The sequence below is a fragment of the Triturus cristatus genome, chromosome 5_2, assembly GCF_964204655.1.
Source record: "Triturus cristatus chromosome 5_2, aTriCri1.1, whole genome shotgun sequence".
In the NCBI taxonomy this organism is placed as follows: Eukaryota; Metazoa; Chordata; class Amphibia; order Caudata; family Salamandridae; genus Triturus; species Triturus cristatus.
This window is the reverse complement of record NC_140588.1, coordinates 702,313,149-702,329,045: the sequence shown is the minus strand read 5'-3', so window position 1 is coordinate 702,329,045 and position 15,897 is coordinate 702,313,149. Positions and strand designations below refer to the sequence as shown.

At 43.6% G+C, this 15,897-nt stretch overlaps 1 protein-coding gene across 2 annotated transcripts in view; it reads left to right on the top strand.

Annotated features, from left to right (window-relative positions):
• SYTL4 (synaptotagmin like 4) overlaps positions 1-15,897 on the top strand; it is a 559,448-nt gene that overhangs the window by 311,549 nt on the left and 232,002 nt on the right. For both annotated transcript variants that reach the window (XM_085607791.1, XM_085607792.1), the window contains one exon: positions 2,743-2,958. In XM_085607791.1, the coding sequence (XP_085463917.1) occupies positions 2,743-2,958 (216 nt within the window). The remainder of the gene's footprint in view (positions 1-2,742; positions 2,959-15,897) is intronic.

Here is a 15,897-nt window from a genome sequence, read left to right as displayed (position 1 = left end):
CTCACGGGTGGGGTGGGAGATTAGTTAAGTGGTGTGAAGGTTGCATCAGTTTCTCAGCCAGGGTAGAATATTAAGTAGGGAGAGTGTCTGGACGATATGTATGGCTTAGGTGCCCACATTGAAAATCTCTGGCTACACATTCCTTTTTAGGTCTGGCGTTAATCAAGACGCTTTGATTTACCAAATTATATGTATAATATACTTACATAAAGGGACTTTTGACCACCTCTATTCATCCATTTTTCTGTTCATATGTAATTCACATTTTGCTTCCGCCCACCAGAACATACAGCATGGGGCACTGGGTCAGCCTACTTCAGCCATTCACTATGACTGACTGCATGTAGCCCTTTCTTAAGGAGCACATCCTCACATGAGGTAGTTCCCTTCAGTGGCTGTGTTTTTGGTTTTACTTTTACTATTACTTTGGAGGTACCTTTGTTTGTAGAGCCTGATGTGATAGCTGGGGGCGTTTTACCATATGAGAGCAGAGGACACAGTCCAGCCTGATCTGTTCTAGTCTCCGGCTGATGCTGTTGTAAATTACTTTGTTTATCTAACTAATACGTTTTTCACACCGTACCAGCAGCCCACATGTACTCTGAATATAAGCTTATGAGGGTGCTCTTTCTTTGCAACCCTATCTCTGATTCCTTCTTTCTATCATTATTTCCTTTCTTTCTTGCCTTCTTTCTCTCCAACCTCCTTCTTTCTTTCCTTTTTCCTTGTTTCATTCTCTACTAACTTCTTTCTTTGCTTCTTTCATTCATTTTCATTCTTCTTTCTTTCCTTCTTACTTTTTTCTGTCCTTCTTTTTCCTTATTTCTTCCTCTTTCCTGCTTGCTTTCTCTGTAATTCTTTCTAGCATTCTTTTTTCTGTCCTTTCTTTTTTCCTTCTTTTCTTTCATTCTTTCTTCCATTCTCTCATACAGCCCATTCTTGCCTTCCTTTTTTCTCCCCTTCCTTAATTGCTCCTTTCTTTTTCTTTCCTGCTTTCCTTCTTTTTTGCTTCTTTTCTTCTTTCCTTTTCTCTTTTCTTTCCTGCTTTCCTTCCTTTTTTCTTTTCTATGCTTTCCTTCTTTCCTTTCTTTTCCTTTCCTTCCGCCCATTCTTTCATTCATTCCTTACTTCCTCCTTTCCTTCTATCTTGCCATCTTTCATGTCTTCCTTCTTTCACTATTTCCCTTTCTTCCATTCTTGCCTTCCTTCCTTTTTTTCTTTCCTTTTTTTCGGTCCTTCTTTAATTTACGTTCTTTCTTTCTGTTCTTTCATTCATTCTTTAATTATCCTCCTTTTTTCCTTTCCTCCTGTCTTTACTTTTTTCGCCTTTGTCGTTTGTTTCTTTTTTTAGTTTTGTTCTTTTTCTTACATTTGTTCTTTCGTTCTTTCTTCATTCTTTGTTTTTAGTTTTTTTCTTTCTATTTTGTCTTTCCTTTTTTCTTCTTAGTTTTTTTCTTTCTTCTTTTCCTTCTTTCGCAGCCTCCGCTGCGAGATCAAATGGCTTTATTAAGTCTGTGTTAGCCAAGACATTTTAATTTTACCTATATTGGTTTTCAACCAGACTGAGTCTATTAGTCTGCGTTCCTATCATTCACATTTTTCTTATAACCCCTCAGCATGCATCAAGGGGCAATGTGTCATCCCACTTCAGCCAGTGACTGACTTAAATTTGAGTTATGGCTTGATGCCCTTTCACAAGGAGTACATCAACACACAAAAGTTCTCTTCAGTGCCAAGGAGTAGTATGTCAGTGTGTGCTTTTTTGAGACCAAAACAACATCTCTGCATTTAGCCAATATTTTTGTTTCGATTCATGTGGGACCAGCAGGTTCCTGAGGATAACGTTTTGCGAAAACCATGACAAAACAAGAATTGCAAAACACACTGGTGTTCAACGCATACCTATTGGTTTTGCCAATGCTTGTTTGGTGCTGGAGTAGGGTATACAGCCCCCTCACCAGCAGGAAATACGTACGAAGCCAACAACACTGACTTTTATAGGAGCTGGTTAGAGAGTTCTGCCCCTCAATGAAAGAATTGAGGTTTAAAAGAATAGAGGTGCTCATTGTATAAATTTGCTTGCAGCCCTTGACTTCACTGGGAGCAGTGCTACCTCTGCTGCACCCGTAAAACACCTTTTTAGTAGCTTTACAGTCTTTAAAATAGTCACACTACCACACATGTACACCGTTGTAGTGGAAGGACAATCATTCGCGTCCACTTTTCATTGTTGAGTTACATGGGGTAGGCTTAATAAAAGTTATTCTCATCAAGTCAAAGATTCAGATTTTAACCTTTTGATCATACCCTGTTTAAAATACCATGCTGATCTCCAGTAGTTTCCAATGGCCACAGCCTTGACGACTGTCAGTTGGAATGGTTTATGAGATTAACAGAACCATCTACTTAATACGATTCTTCTGGGGTCAAAATACATGGCTGTGATTTTGGCCAACCCTTATGTTGACAGAATAAGATGTTTTGCTTTCTCTCTTCTAAGATTCCGTTCCTTTAAAGCTGTAAATTGGGAAACATTGTTTAAATCCTTTCTTTGCTGAGGGTGCAGGAAGTATACTGGGACATCATTCTGTCTATTTCAATGCAGCAATAAATACAAAGGGCAGTTCTGTTTTTTGGTTGATTTCTTTATCATATTGCTAAAATGTTTTCTCATTTTTATCTGGCTTTGTGAGTAATCTCTAATGTGATATTTATCCCCTTTTACCCTATTTCTGTGAGTAGGCGTTTGAAAAATGAGCTCCTGGAGATACGAAGAAAGGGGGCCAAAAGAGGCAGCCAACGTTATACTGACCGTACGTGTGCCCGATGCCAAGAAAAACTGGGCCGTATAAGCCCCAAGGGAAACACTTGTCGCAGCTGCAACCATCTGGTGTGTAGGAAGTGTCGCGTGCCCTGTGCTAATGGCACCTGGAAGTGCAACGTCTGTGTAAAGGAAGCGTAAGTGTAATGGCTGAACCTTGTACCACCTTGGCAGTAGGCCGTACAACCAAAATGAATTCCATTATTTTGATGTTTTGCAGTCTTAAATGTAGAAGAGTTTCTCTAGTGTTGGGTTTATAAAAAGAAAATGTTTACTTGATGCTTCAATTTTACTGATGATTCGGTAAAATTAATTCCTTTTAGTGGATGGCACCCTCCCCGGACGCCTTGGTATTTCGGCCGACCACAGGGACTATTGAGAAAACCTTTGAAACCGCTGCGTTCCCTCGCAGAGACTCGCCGACCGGCACACATTCGGCAAAGGAGTGCTGCACCACTGCAATATGCTGCACTTTAACCACAGTAGGGTTTTTTTACTCGCTCCTCCGCCTGTGCAGTCTATGAGGGGAGCAGCTACACCTATTTCTTTTCTCTCCTGATCTTGCCATAGCTGCCCAGAGCATGGGCAGCTGCTCTATCCTTGTGCTTTGTTCTCGGGGAGCCGGCCGGTGCCGGTGCCGATCAGAGGCTGCCACATGGTGGTATTGGTGAGGCTAGTGTCAGTTGTTTATTTGTTTGGATAAGGGTAAGCGCAGAAGACTAGGTGGAGGTGCCCTGTTCTTTTCCTGGCGGATCGGCAGTTTTCTTCAGGAACCTTTGGGGTCTCCCAGAGACTAGGTGGAGGTGCCCTGTTCTTTTCCTGGCGGAGCTGTGGTTTTCTTCAGGAACCTTTGGGGACTCCCAGGATTTCCTTTGGATCTCGTGATCTTCAGGGTCTTCTTCATCTTTAATCTTCTCAGCTTCTGCTACTGAAAAGTAGTTAATTATCAGAGTGGACGAGTGGCTGTTACTCTGTGGGTGGTGTTGGCTGTGACTTCCTTTACCAAGGGGAGGTGAGGGAATGTATCATATTCAACTGTCTAATTGTTATATTGTATGGTTTTGTAAAGCTCTGAAATACCAGAGGGTGTCTTGGTGCTGCCTTGACAAAGCTATGAGCTGAAAGGTGTGATAAAACATTAAACATTTAGTGAGTAAAGAGCCATGTGTTAAGCTACCAAGAACTGCACTGCATTTTGCTTACAAATCCAACTAATCCCCCTGACAGGAGATCATTGAATACCAGAACACTCAATGAGAGGGATTGTAAGTCCCAGAAATCTGTGTGGGGGTCCGGAGGAGCCAGACCACCTGCCGTGAAAAGCGCGTGAGGGGGTCCAGTAGCACAGGACACACGTGGACAAAGCCTGTGCATGCCCATCAGGGTATTACTGGTGGTTCACTGTGAGGTGACGTGAAATTTTATATTTCATCTTCACCCTCTGGCTTGTGTATTGGACCCCCAATGGCGGTTTGCCTAATTTGGTCATCCATCATGTTAAAAAAGAAAATCACTGGGGCAGTCTCCGTAACTAACTCAGTTAAAAGCACCTCCATTGACACAGTGCTGGAGAGGGCCATGGGGGTAAAAAGCATGGCAATAGCTTTGACGGAAAAGACTTTCCATGACTCTGGGCTCAGTGCCAACCCATTTAACACTGATACCCGCAGCCCCAACGCCAGATTTATCCTTAACTTCAGTTGCAGCAACTGCTTCGGCATCGGTCATGGAGGGTGCTATCGACAGTGCCTTTGATAGTCCTCACTCTTCAACGAGTAAGGGGAAAAAACGGGGGTCCGTGTTGGCAAAGAGAGGGCCCTAGCCAGACTCGTCCTCTGCTCCCACCCCACCTTTCTCCAACTTAGCAAGGAGATTGCAAATACCTCCACTCAGTCGCTTCTTCATATACAGAGCCTTGTGGATACCTGTTGCACCAAATTTAAAGTATTATTGCAGGCAGAGCTTCTACCTTTACTCAAGCGCCTAAAAACTATGGAAGCACAGCTTGCAGCCCTTTCTTTGCAGTCGTACCCTTTTACAGCTTTAATGCTACTGAGGCAGGTAGTTTGCAAGCACACGTCATAAAACCAGCTCTTTGTGCTCAGACTTTTACCGGGGGGAATAATGGTTCTGCTACTTATTAGTAGTTGTGCCAATTCCATCTCCAAGGTGTCTGGGAGCAATGTGTACTCAAGGTCACAAATGTCACAACCAAGAGTGAGCAATTTTGGCTAACGTGGTATAATTAAATCTTTAAAACCTATCTGGGTAGGGCGAAACAAGAGCAAGGCGGTTCTGAACTTCATGCATGTTACCATCAACCTTCGCCCTGCCTTTATGTGGGAGATCTTATCGGAGTGCCTCCACTATGAGAGTGTCTGTGGAGACACATGAGAAACAATTTAACAGTTCTGAATTGGCTAGTGCATATTAGAGGCCTTGTTTTTTCCTTGCCCGGGAGATATTCTGATGACCCGTAGGGTCAGATGACTGGGGGCCAGCCCTAATGATATTTGTAGTGACTGAGTTCTAGTTAATTTTCAGCTCCCTCACTTGGTACAAAGAATACATTTCTAAAATATAGCTCTACTCCTGCTAGGGTATTTTTACGAACCTAACCAGTTAGCTCATCTGGCCAATCATAATCATCCAATCCCTATGATTGAAGCAAGAAATTCTGTAAGTAGGGTTGATAAATTCAATGCTATAAGACTTGCAACTGGCAAGGGCGGGCATCCAATCCCATATTTTCCCTTGCACCAGATATCAATTCCTGTTACAAATCGATATGAAGCCTTGTCTAATTGTTCACTCATTGACTCCCCGTCGTCATGAAGGAGTCATCCCTCTCGATAGTCTCTCTAAGCGATGCACTGCACATGGGCTGCAGCTCATGGGACGCAACAACCTATCACCCCTTCTCTTTTTGAGTTGGAACATAGCCGGCCTCTATGCACAGATTATTGGATAGATGTTATTGCTAAATATGATTTTTATCACCTTTCAAGAAACATGGAACATGACCTCACTATGTTGTGACAACTTTGTCAGTTATACCAGCCCTGCAGTCTCCTCCCAAAGAGTCAGGGCAAAGAGCAGCCTTTCAGTCTGTATTCGACTGCATATTGACATATATATATAGTAGACACGAAATGTTGTGCCTTTAAGCCCTGCTATTTAAGGACAATTTTAGCTCTTTTATTTTTATTTGATTCATTTCTATAACAATGATTTTTCCAACACAGTGTGAACTTAATTTACTGAATAGTTTTCCTTTTTAACCTATCTGAAATTCTGAAACCTTTAGTAGCGGGGTCTTTGACCCAACTACATTCTGTGTGGGGATTTCAATGCTAAATTAATGGTTTATATTGAGGGGCGCAGGGTAAAGGGGTCCGAAGGATATATGGGGAATCTGGACAATAGAATGATGGAACTAGGCCAGCATATAGCTGCAGCTGACCTAGTTGACATTGTCCAAATGTTTGCTGGGGTTGGACCTGTTTTGGCTTCATTTAGAGGAAACGGATGTTCTTAATATCATTGATGATATTTCTGTAACAAGAATATTCTTGACTTGTTTTTCTCTGGGTGTTTTTAATAGAAACAGAGTGGAGAGACCTTGATGCTTTAGTTGTGGCATGGCACTTTCCAGTGCTCAGTGTAAAAAAAACCTGTTAAACCTGCACATCCCTCCAATGGCGGTTAATGTCTTATTTGTCATCTGAAGAAACCAAGGGCTGCTTTCAGTTACCTTATGGTGAAGCACCCAGATATATTTTTTTAACTGTTTGGCTCATGTGAGCGGAGAAGCTTTGTTAGCCCATTATGAAGAGTTATGTACATGTATGAAGAGCAGACTGTTAGGCATGCCCATGAAAGCCAGAGATGCTTTGATAGCCATGGTGCTTTAGCGAATCGTTGTCGTCTGATGGAGCCCCTGACCGGCAAAACAAGATACCCATTGGAGGTTAGTGCAGCCCCAAAATGTATAAACCTACATTACAGTTAAGAAGGGAGGATTTGCTTACAACAGATTAGGAACTCCTTGAATAGGCCGCGATCATTAAGAACAGAAAAGTGTTCTGGGACACAGTCCAAAGATTTAGGCAACGGGATTCTCCATCTAATCCTTCCTTGAGCTGCAGTGTACCAGGTTCAGAATGGGTCAGACACTTCCAAAATATTTCTCAATCTGCGGATGAGGGAATCTAGGGAGAGGTTCTTTTGGGTGAATTGTGCAACGCTTCAAATTTGTCACCTTGTCTGAAGTGGTGAAGACCATTCGGTTCAGTCCGCGCAGTAAATCCCCAGGGCCACGTGGGGTCAGTTGTGGACCTCATTAAATGTAACCTCACTTGATTGGGCACTTTACTTACAACTGCATTAAATAACTTGCTGAGCAAGTAGATTCAACGCTTGTGGGCTCTTTCAATCATAGTCCCCATTTTAAAAAAGGGGACCAAGTTACCTAAACGTTTACCACCCTATATCCCTTATTGAGAGTACAGTTAGATCTTGGGAAGACTAGTTTTTATCCGCCTGAGGCTTTGGCAGAGCCAAAATAACATTCTGTGCCCCTACCAGTATGGGGTTTCCATCAGGGTATGGTACAAATAAACTGTGCCTGAACTTGCATTTGATCATTGGCAAGTATACAGTCGTCAGGTGGTGTCCAATGTACCTTGCCTTTATGGACTTCTCAACAGTGCTGGGGGTGGAGGAAGTCCTGGTAATCTTCTTGTAAATCTTGCACAAAATCTAGCTGCTAAAGTACAATTCGGCCCATCTGGAGAAATGTCAGACACCTTCACATTAGCTAGAGGAGTACACCAAGTTTGTATTTTGGGCCCACTTTTGTTTATTATTTATAATAATGATTTGAGCTTCTCATTGGTTAGTACCACAAATGATGTCCGAAAGATGGGGAACTCACTGGTCTCAGCGTTACTTTATGCAGACAACACACCTTTATTAGGAAAATAGATCTAGTCACCTATTTTGGAAGGTCTCCCATTATGGCATGTGGGCCAGACAGGAGAAGCGTCCCTAACCCATCGATTTGCAGTCAATCCTTGAGCAGAGGCAATAGTTCTCTTACCTGGGAGTAGTTTTTGTTTCCCTGAATGCCTGGCATTTGCAGATCAGTAATTTCAGTTTAAAGCTTATTAGGTCAACAGGAGAAATATTTAATCTCCCTCAGACTGTAGGTAGAGCTGCTTTCTCTCCCCAGCTGCACATGCATGTGTTTCTGCAGCTCAGAATCGAGCAGGTGTCTGGGGATATTTTAACTCCTTCCTTCAACTTGTTGAAGACAACTGCATAAGTAGCCTTCTTCTATGTCTTCCTCCTACCAGCTCCCACTTTATCTACTCATAGCTAAATTTACAATGTATCTCAGAGCGGGTGACGTTGGCCCCTCTTGCTGTGGGTAAAGATCTGGACCAATAAGGAGACGAGTCTGAACAGGGAGGTTATACGTGTTCTGTATTAAGGTGAGCGGGGGCACGCTGACTACATGGGTGTTGCACAGTGTGTGAGGGCAGATAGGCATGTAAGTGACACGCACACACACGTGTTGGATTCTTGGTATGACCCGGATCTTCCGGTCACGACCACCTTTATTTTCTTGTCCACTTCCGACGAGGAGCATACCACTGAGTTGGCACACACAGGGCTACAGTGTGGGACCCCCCTCCGTGTAACACCAACATGGGGTGGCCCACACGACATAACAATACGCGACAGTCTTTAGCTTGAGAAAGGATTGTTGATCCCCTGGCTGGGCGATGTGTAAAGCACACTGAAAGACATCGGTTTGTCCGATGTATTAAAATTACCTTTCTCCGTAACCAAAGACGATAAGCAGGTGGTTAATCTCCGATTTCAGGAACTCAGCCAGGCACTCGGCTACTCATAGAATCCAATAAATGTTCTGTTAGAGATATTACTATGCTATCAGTGCCGGATGCCCGTGCTGTATTTAACCTTGGATCTGATACCCTGGGAACTATCTGTTCTCTTTTGTTTTAGAGCAGGTACGGTTTGGCAGCGTTTGTGTTTTTGGAAGGATCAGAGTGCCTCCGGTAGCACCGCATTTCCGGTCCTTTGTGATTGGATGCCTCATCCAGCTCTGATACACTTGACCTTCTTCTGTAAACTTTATAAACCTATTTTATATCATATTTAAAGCCTCTTTTAAAGTGTCTTAAATTCCAAAGTGTCATAATGCGTTAATCTGTTTGCAGTTTTTTGGCAACCCTGATGATTGTTTGAGTGTGCTGCTTTTTCAAATCGGAAAACAATGGATGGTTGACTTCCTGGGCTCAATTATCGTTTATGGTACTTCAGGCTACTGGGACTAGATCGAAGGTGCAGTGTTTATTTGTTAATTCCATGGTGTTCTCTGCTTTTAACCAGTGCTTAGTTCGTAAAGAATGAAGTGCCAGGGCCCTTCTTGGAAGGCAGCTGCAGCCTGCAATGCCCATTGCCCCTGCCAGCTCTGCCATTGACAGTACCAACATAACACCTAAGCATCCATATCCTATAAGTTTCACAATTCAGACGATTTCCAGCCGCACAAAGCTACAATAAAGGCATGAGTGTTTGTTTTTATTAGTTGTCAGTGTATATTGAATTAATGAACACGGTTGCTAGGTTCATCTCAAGGTAAAAAAATACAATGCCACCATGCGGTGGGCTGTCACTAGAGCCGGTGCTGACAATTAAGTGACGGTGCCGAGCACCGAAAACCACCGATACAACTTAAGCACTGCCTTTAACCCATAGAATCATAGCAAACCATTGGAGAATTTTGATGTCGCTATAGCTGGTAAATCCATGGAATATCCTACACTTGCACCTCCCTGAAATTAATGTTTTAGAATCCTTATCCAACTAACGTACCATTATGTCTAGGAATGTTATTTAAGTCACTCAAAAGCTGCCTTGTTTTGACTGTATGCACATTGTCTCGATTGTCTGTTCCTGTGTTACCACGAACGCTGAGTTTTAAGCTGTGCTATATTGCTGGTTGTTTAAACTGTAAGCACTGTAATCTGCTTCTTCCTCTCGTGTCGCTACGGCTTCCATTTTATGATAGATCGCTTGTTTCTTTTATGGCTTTAATTTGAAATTGAATAAAGATGCATTCAGATCTGTTTTTATCACTTACAGCATGTTCTGTAGCCTTAAGTAACCAGGGTTGGATCTTTGATATATTAGGGATTCAGTATGCAAGTGGGGGAACATAAGGCGTTGGTGTTTCTATGCAGGATTAATAAGGTATGCAGAGCTGAACATCGACAATACCATTTTGTTGGTGTAAGACACGACAGCAGGTGATGAACCAGAAAGCATACATAGAAGAGAGAAAAGCAATGTCAGCCAAAATAATACCAACTTTATGCTGATGATACCCAGCTCTACGTAGAAATATCCTCAACAGAGGACTTAAGATTACTAAATACTATGCATATTAAAGTTCAAAACTGGTTAGCACACAACCACCTGAAACTCAACCAAGCCAAGACAGAAATTCTCCTCCTAACAAACAAGGGCCAGACCACCCAAGTCCAAGAATGGATAAATCCCATTGATGCTCTAAACTGCAAACTGACTCCGGCTGATTCCGTCAACTCTCTGTGGATCACCCTGGATTCAAGTCTGAGCATGAACCAACACCTAAAGAATACAGCAAAGAAATCATTCTACAACCTAAACCTCCTACATAAAATCGAGCTTTTCCTCCCCAGAATGATCTAATGGCTGTCACGCAAGCTTCGGTTCTTTCACGACTGGACTACGGAAACTCCACCCTCACTGGCACCGCAAATTCGACAACTAGCTCTGTTAAGAACCACACTAAATGCAGCATAAAGGATGGTCACTGCAATCAAACTCACAATCACATCTCCCCCTTTCTGAAAAATCTAAAATGGCTCCCGTATTAAGCCATTGCTACTACAAAACTGCCTGACTCACCCACAAAGCCCTTCATACAGGGAAACCAGCCTACCTTGTTTCCAAACTCACAAAGGCAGGACAGGCGAGGATGTAAGGAGCTCCAACTCTACGCTTCTCACCCCAAAACACCCCAAAAAACACAAACAAAAGCCCTAGCATGCTCTTTCACAGGCAATGCCCCCAAAATCTGGAACCCCTTCTCAGTAAATATCAAGAGGAACCCCTACTTCATGCCTCAAAAGACAATTCAAAGATCTTCTCAATCAGCACCTCGGGCAGTAACGCCCATCACACAACCTGAATCCCAAATGAAACCTCCTCCTCGAATTTCACATTGTTTGTCCCACTCTAGGAATTGCTGTGATCTGACTTTATAACGACTCTTATCTGTAACTTGTAATCTTAAAACGATGTGACTTCAAAAAAGATTCTACTCTTTAAACTATTTTTATCCAACACTGACTTTGACAATATTTAACAATCAAATGTTTGTAAAGTTCTCTGGTACCTGTGGGTCTTGCCAGTGCTATATAAAACTCTTTATATAAAGTAACTTCATGAAGCAAGGAAATAAAAAAAATATATATATATAAATAAAGTGCAAGGGTGAAATTGTGACACAGAATGGATATGTGTATGCCTAGCCTTACTTATGGTAGGTTGGGCCATTGAAAAGCCAGGGCTTCAGCTTCTTGTGGAGTTCTTGAAGACCGGAGAAGGCTTTGATATGGAGTAGAAAATTGTTCCACGATTTAGGAGAATGCCCGTCGTCCTGATCTGGTTGTGTATATGCATGGGATCTGTGCCAGTGGGAATCCTGCAAAGTGGAGGTGTCTGGATGGTTGGTGGAAGGAGATGCAACTATTGAGGTAGGTGGGTCTTAAGTTGTGTAGTGCCTTCAATGTGTATGTGAGGAGTTTGAATTGAGCATGTCTGTGTATCAGGAGCCAGTGTAGTTCCCTGAGGTGTGCTGTGTGATGTGGGTGAGTCTGGTTGCCATTGCTTGGTGATCCCAGTGTAAAGGGTGTTTCCATAGTCCAACCTGCTGGTGACTATGGCATGAGTGTCAGTTTTTTTTAGTGTTGATGGAGCTCTATTTGCAGATCTTCTGCCACATCTTCAGAGCGTGGAAGCAGGTTCCAGTGACTGTGTTGACATGTGCAGTTGTGCCCAGTTTGCTGTTAATGATTATTCTGAGGATCGTAGCATGAGTTTTGGGTGTGGGTTTAAGTTCGGCCGGCCACCAGTTGAGCAGTTCTTGCCAAAGGTCACTATTTCTGTCTTGTCAGGGTCGAGCATGAGACTGGTTGCTTTAATCCAGTTAGTGACATTGGTCATACAGGCAGTGACCTTGTTTCTTGTGTAGGGGTCTTGTCTGAGAGTGAAAGTATAAGTTGCATGTTATCTGCATAGGAGAGGATGTTGATGTGTGCAAGGATGATATTGGGCAGAGGAACCATGTATGCATTGAAGAGGGTGGAGCTGAGTGATGATCCTTGAGGCACTCTACAGATGAATTTGCGGGTTTCCGAGGAGCAAGGTGCCAGGCTGATAGCTTGTGTTCAGTCTGTTAAGAAGGATCTGAACCCAGGGAAGAGCAAGTACTTGCATGACACTCTCGTACTGCCACCTGGTGTGGATGGAATGTGAGACCATGCCAAATGCTGCAGAGAGGTCCAGGAGAGTGAGGGCTGCCTTGTGGCCTCTATCCAGGATCATGGAGATGTCATCTGAGGCAGTGAAGAGTGCTTTTGCTCTGCCGTGGTTGGGCCATAGTCTGGACTGCATGGCATCAAATATCTGGTGGTTGCTGGGATGGTTAGTTAGAGGTTGGTTTGTTTCTCTAAGACCTTTGCGGGGTATGGTAAAAGGGAGATGGGTTGGTAGTTGGCTGGGTCAGCGGATGGTTTCTTGAGGAGGGTGATGATGGTGTAATGTTTCTAAGTTTCTGAAAATTTGGCTGAGGTAATGAGGGTGGGTGTTAGTGCTTCACTGATTGGTCAAAGTCCTTTAGTGAAGGTGTGCTGGGGCAAGGGTCAGATGGAGCCCCAGAGTGAATGGTCTTGATGGTAGCAGCAAATTTAGCAGTGGTGATTGCAGGCCACAAGGTCAGGGTTCATTCATCGGCCATGATGAGAAGTTGAGTTGGGAAGGTGACTGTGTGCGATCTGTTGCAAAGGCTTTGACAGTATTTTAAGCAGGTATAAAAACAGTTTTATATGTTAATGCAAGCAGATGTAAAATGCGTTCTCAGCCTCTTTTTTTTTTTTTTTTAACCATGCTATGAAATTCCATAATTAAGTAGTGTTTCAGTATGAAAGTCTCTATTATAAAATTAATCTTTTACTTTATAGCTGATAGCATCATCCGCAATATCAAGCAGATAAGCATTGGCAACAACTTTTATTTATGCTAGCCCAATGGATGATGCATAGGCTTTGTTTAATAAAGTCACCACAACAAGAATTACTGCTATTACTATTTCAAATATCTTCATTCCCCAAATAATCCAGATATCCAAGACCAGATGTTTATTTTCAAAGGTATTTTACATTTTGTGCAATTTCTTAATTGTACTCTTGATGTGATCTATCAGTTCATGGATGATGAAAGAAGATTTAGGTATGTGTGCACACCATTCTGACCCTACTATTGCACAATCCCCAGCTTTGGCAGCAAAAATGAAGTTCAGGGACATTATAGTCTTCTGGGCATCTTAACAGATCAGTTATCAAGCCTAAAGAGATGGCTGTGGCATTTTTAATGCCCTCTACTATCTTGGCATTTCCTCTTGTTTCACAGATCGCCTATCCTACACCATAATAAGAAAAAATAATTGAGAAGAATCTGTTTATCTCGGATATCTTCATAGTGGCTGAAGGGGTTGTTCGGCAGTGTGTCTGACATCGGGGACTATATACTCCCCGTAACAGACCGCAGTCCTTTCTCGGGGTAACCACGAGTAAACTTTCTTGCCACAAACTGATGAGCCTATTCTTCTCAGAAACAATCCTTATGAAACAACTTGCTGGTAGGAAAGAAATGTTCAAAGGCGGTTGCATAGTCTGGTGTAGTCTCCAGAACAGTGTCACTCACTTTTGCCCACAAAGATGCTCCAAATACTGAGATCTCCGTGCTCTCAAAATTGTGCACGTTCTGAGTAAGCAAGATCAATAGTATCTGGCGAAAGTAGCTGTTTAGGTGGTAGAATTCATCAATGTCTCCCGTGTCTTCCATGGTGGTGCCTGAACACTCGAGTACTCACTGCCCATGATAGAACAGGTCAATGCAAGTCTAATTTTTACTGAGGGGCACTCCGATCAAATTCACATACCCAAAAACGTCCAGGGGTAAGTTAGTGCAATCCACCAGGAAGAAACATGTATTATTTTGCAATATTTATCTAGCAACAGCAAGGAGGAGTTGTTCTATACTCGGATCTGGTGACGCAAAGAGAGTGACCAAGCCCAAAAAGGGACCATTATCTGGAAGACGGGCGTACTGAAGTGGTAATGATGAGAGTGCTGCTGTAATGGGACAGGCAGGCTGTCTCTCCTCAGGAACTAATGGGGCTGACTGGCCTCGGGTCTCTATTCTGGTTTAAGGAGGGAAAGCAGAAGCACAAGCAGTTCCATCAGATGCCCCTAACCTGGGACCTGGTGTGCAGGTGCCTCACAGAGGTGCAACATGCTTGCACTGGGAGGAGTGGCCCCATTTCGGTAAGCTGCAACACTTCACAGATGTGTTGGAGATGAACAGCACAAGATACGGTCCTTTCCACCGGGCTGCAGGATGAACTTTCTCTGGGGTACCTTCATGTATACCCAGTCACCTACTGAAATGGCAAACTTCAGATGGGCAGTCAGGTAAATGAGCTTGTGCCTGAGAATGAATAGTGTTAAGAGATAGCGAATATGTTTTCAACAGTACTGGAGAACTGCATCATCCTTTAGTCTCAAGTCCAGTTTAGCTGCAGGAACAAGCAGGTTTGACATGTCATAGGGTATCCCATAAATGTTGCGTAGGGAGTCAGTTTAGTTCTTTGTGATGGAATGGCCCTGATTGACCACAAAGCTAAGGACAAGGCACCAGGCCATTTCAGTTTGGTATCGGAACAGTTTTTTGCTATGTTATTCTTAAGCATGCTGTTAATACTCTCAAATTTCCTTCCTGAAAGGAAGTGATAGACACAGTGTAAGTGTTGTTTGATCCCTAAAGCTTTGCAAATCTCCTGTATTACTGCTGAAATGAAATGTTCTTTGGTTGCTCGAGAGGCGAATTGGCTTACTGAAATGAGGGCTAAAGTCCCTGAGCTAGCGCTTAGCTACAGTAACAGCATCTGCTATTGTACATGGATGTGCTTCTACCCACCCCAAAAAGATACTAACACATAAGAATAGGAGGCACATTTTAGCATCGGTATAAGGTTTGGTAATATTTGGAGGTGAACAAAGGGTGCTAGGAAGGTGAGTGAGCAGCAGGGGTGGTCTTGATTCACTTCCCTATATAATGTAGCGGCAGATCGTGCAGGAGTGATAATCATTCTTACCATAACTTTTGACATGGGGAGCTGCATGTTGGAGCTCTCCCCTACCCCAAAATCATGCACAGCACCGGACGCGGATTTGAGTCTCTGAATACTGTTAGTCTTTTTCTTGGCAAGGATGCAAGCTCAGGTAAAGACAACAAGCTCAGCAACCTGAGCAGATCCCACATTTGGTAAGGGTGGGCTCTCTATAGCCTGATCTATAGTGCATACGCCGCTGGGGTCGTGTCGACGCCGTGAGGCGGTTCCGGTTCGATGTCGGCAACCTCGGCTCAATGACCGTTCTTGTCGACGCCGGGAGGCGGTTCCAGTTCGATGTCGGCGGCCTTGGCTCGATGTCTACTTCAGGCGGCTCCGGTTCGATGACGTCGGGCGGCCTTGGCTCGATGTCGACTTCCGGCGGCTCCGGAGTGCGATCTCCACTCCCGACCTCCGGTGCTCCTTTCCTCAGGTTCCGGCGACTCCGGAGTGCGATCTCCACTCCTGACCTCCGGTGCTCCTTTCCTCAGGTTCCGGCGACTCCGGAGTGCGATCTCCACTCCCGACCTCCGGCACGATTCACCTC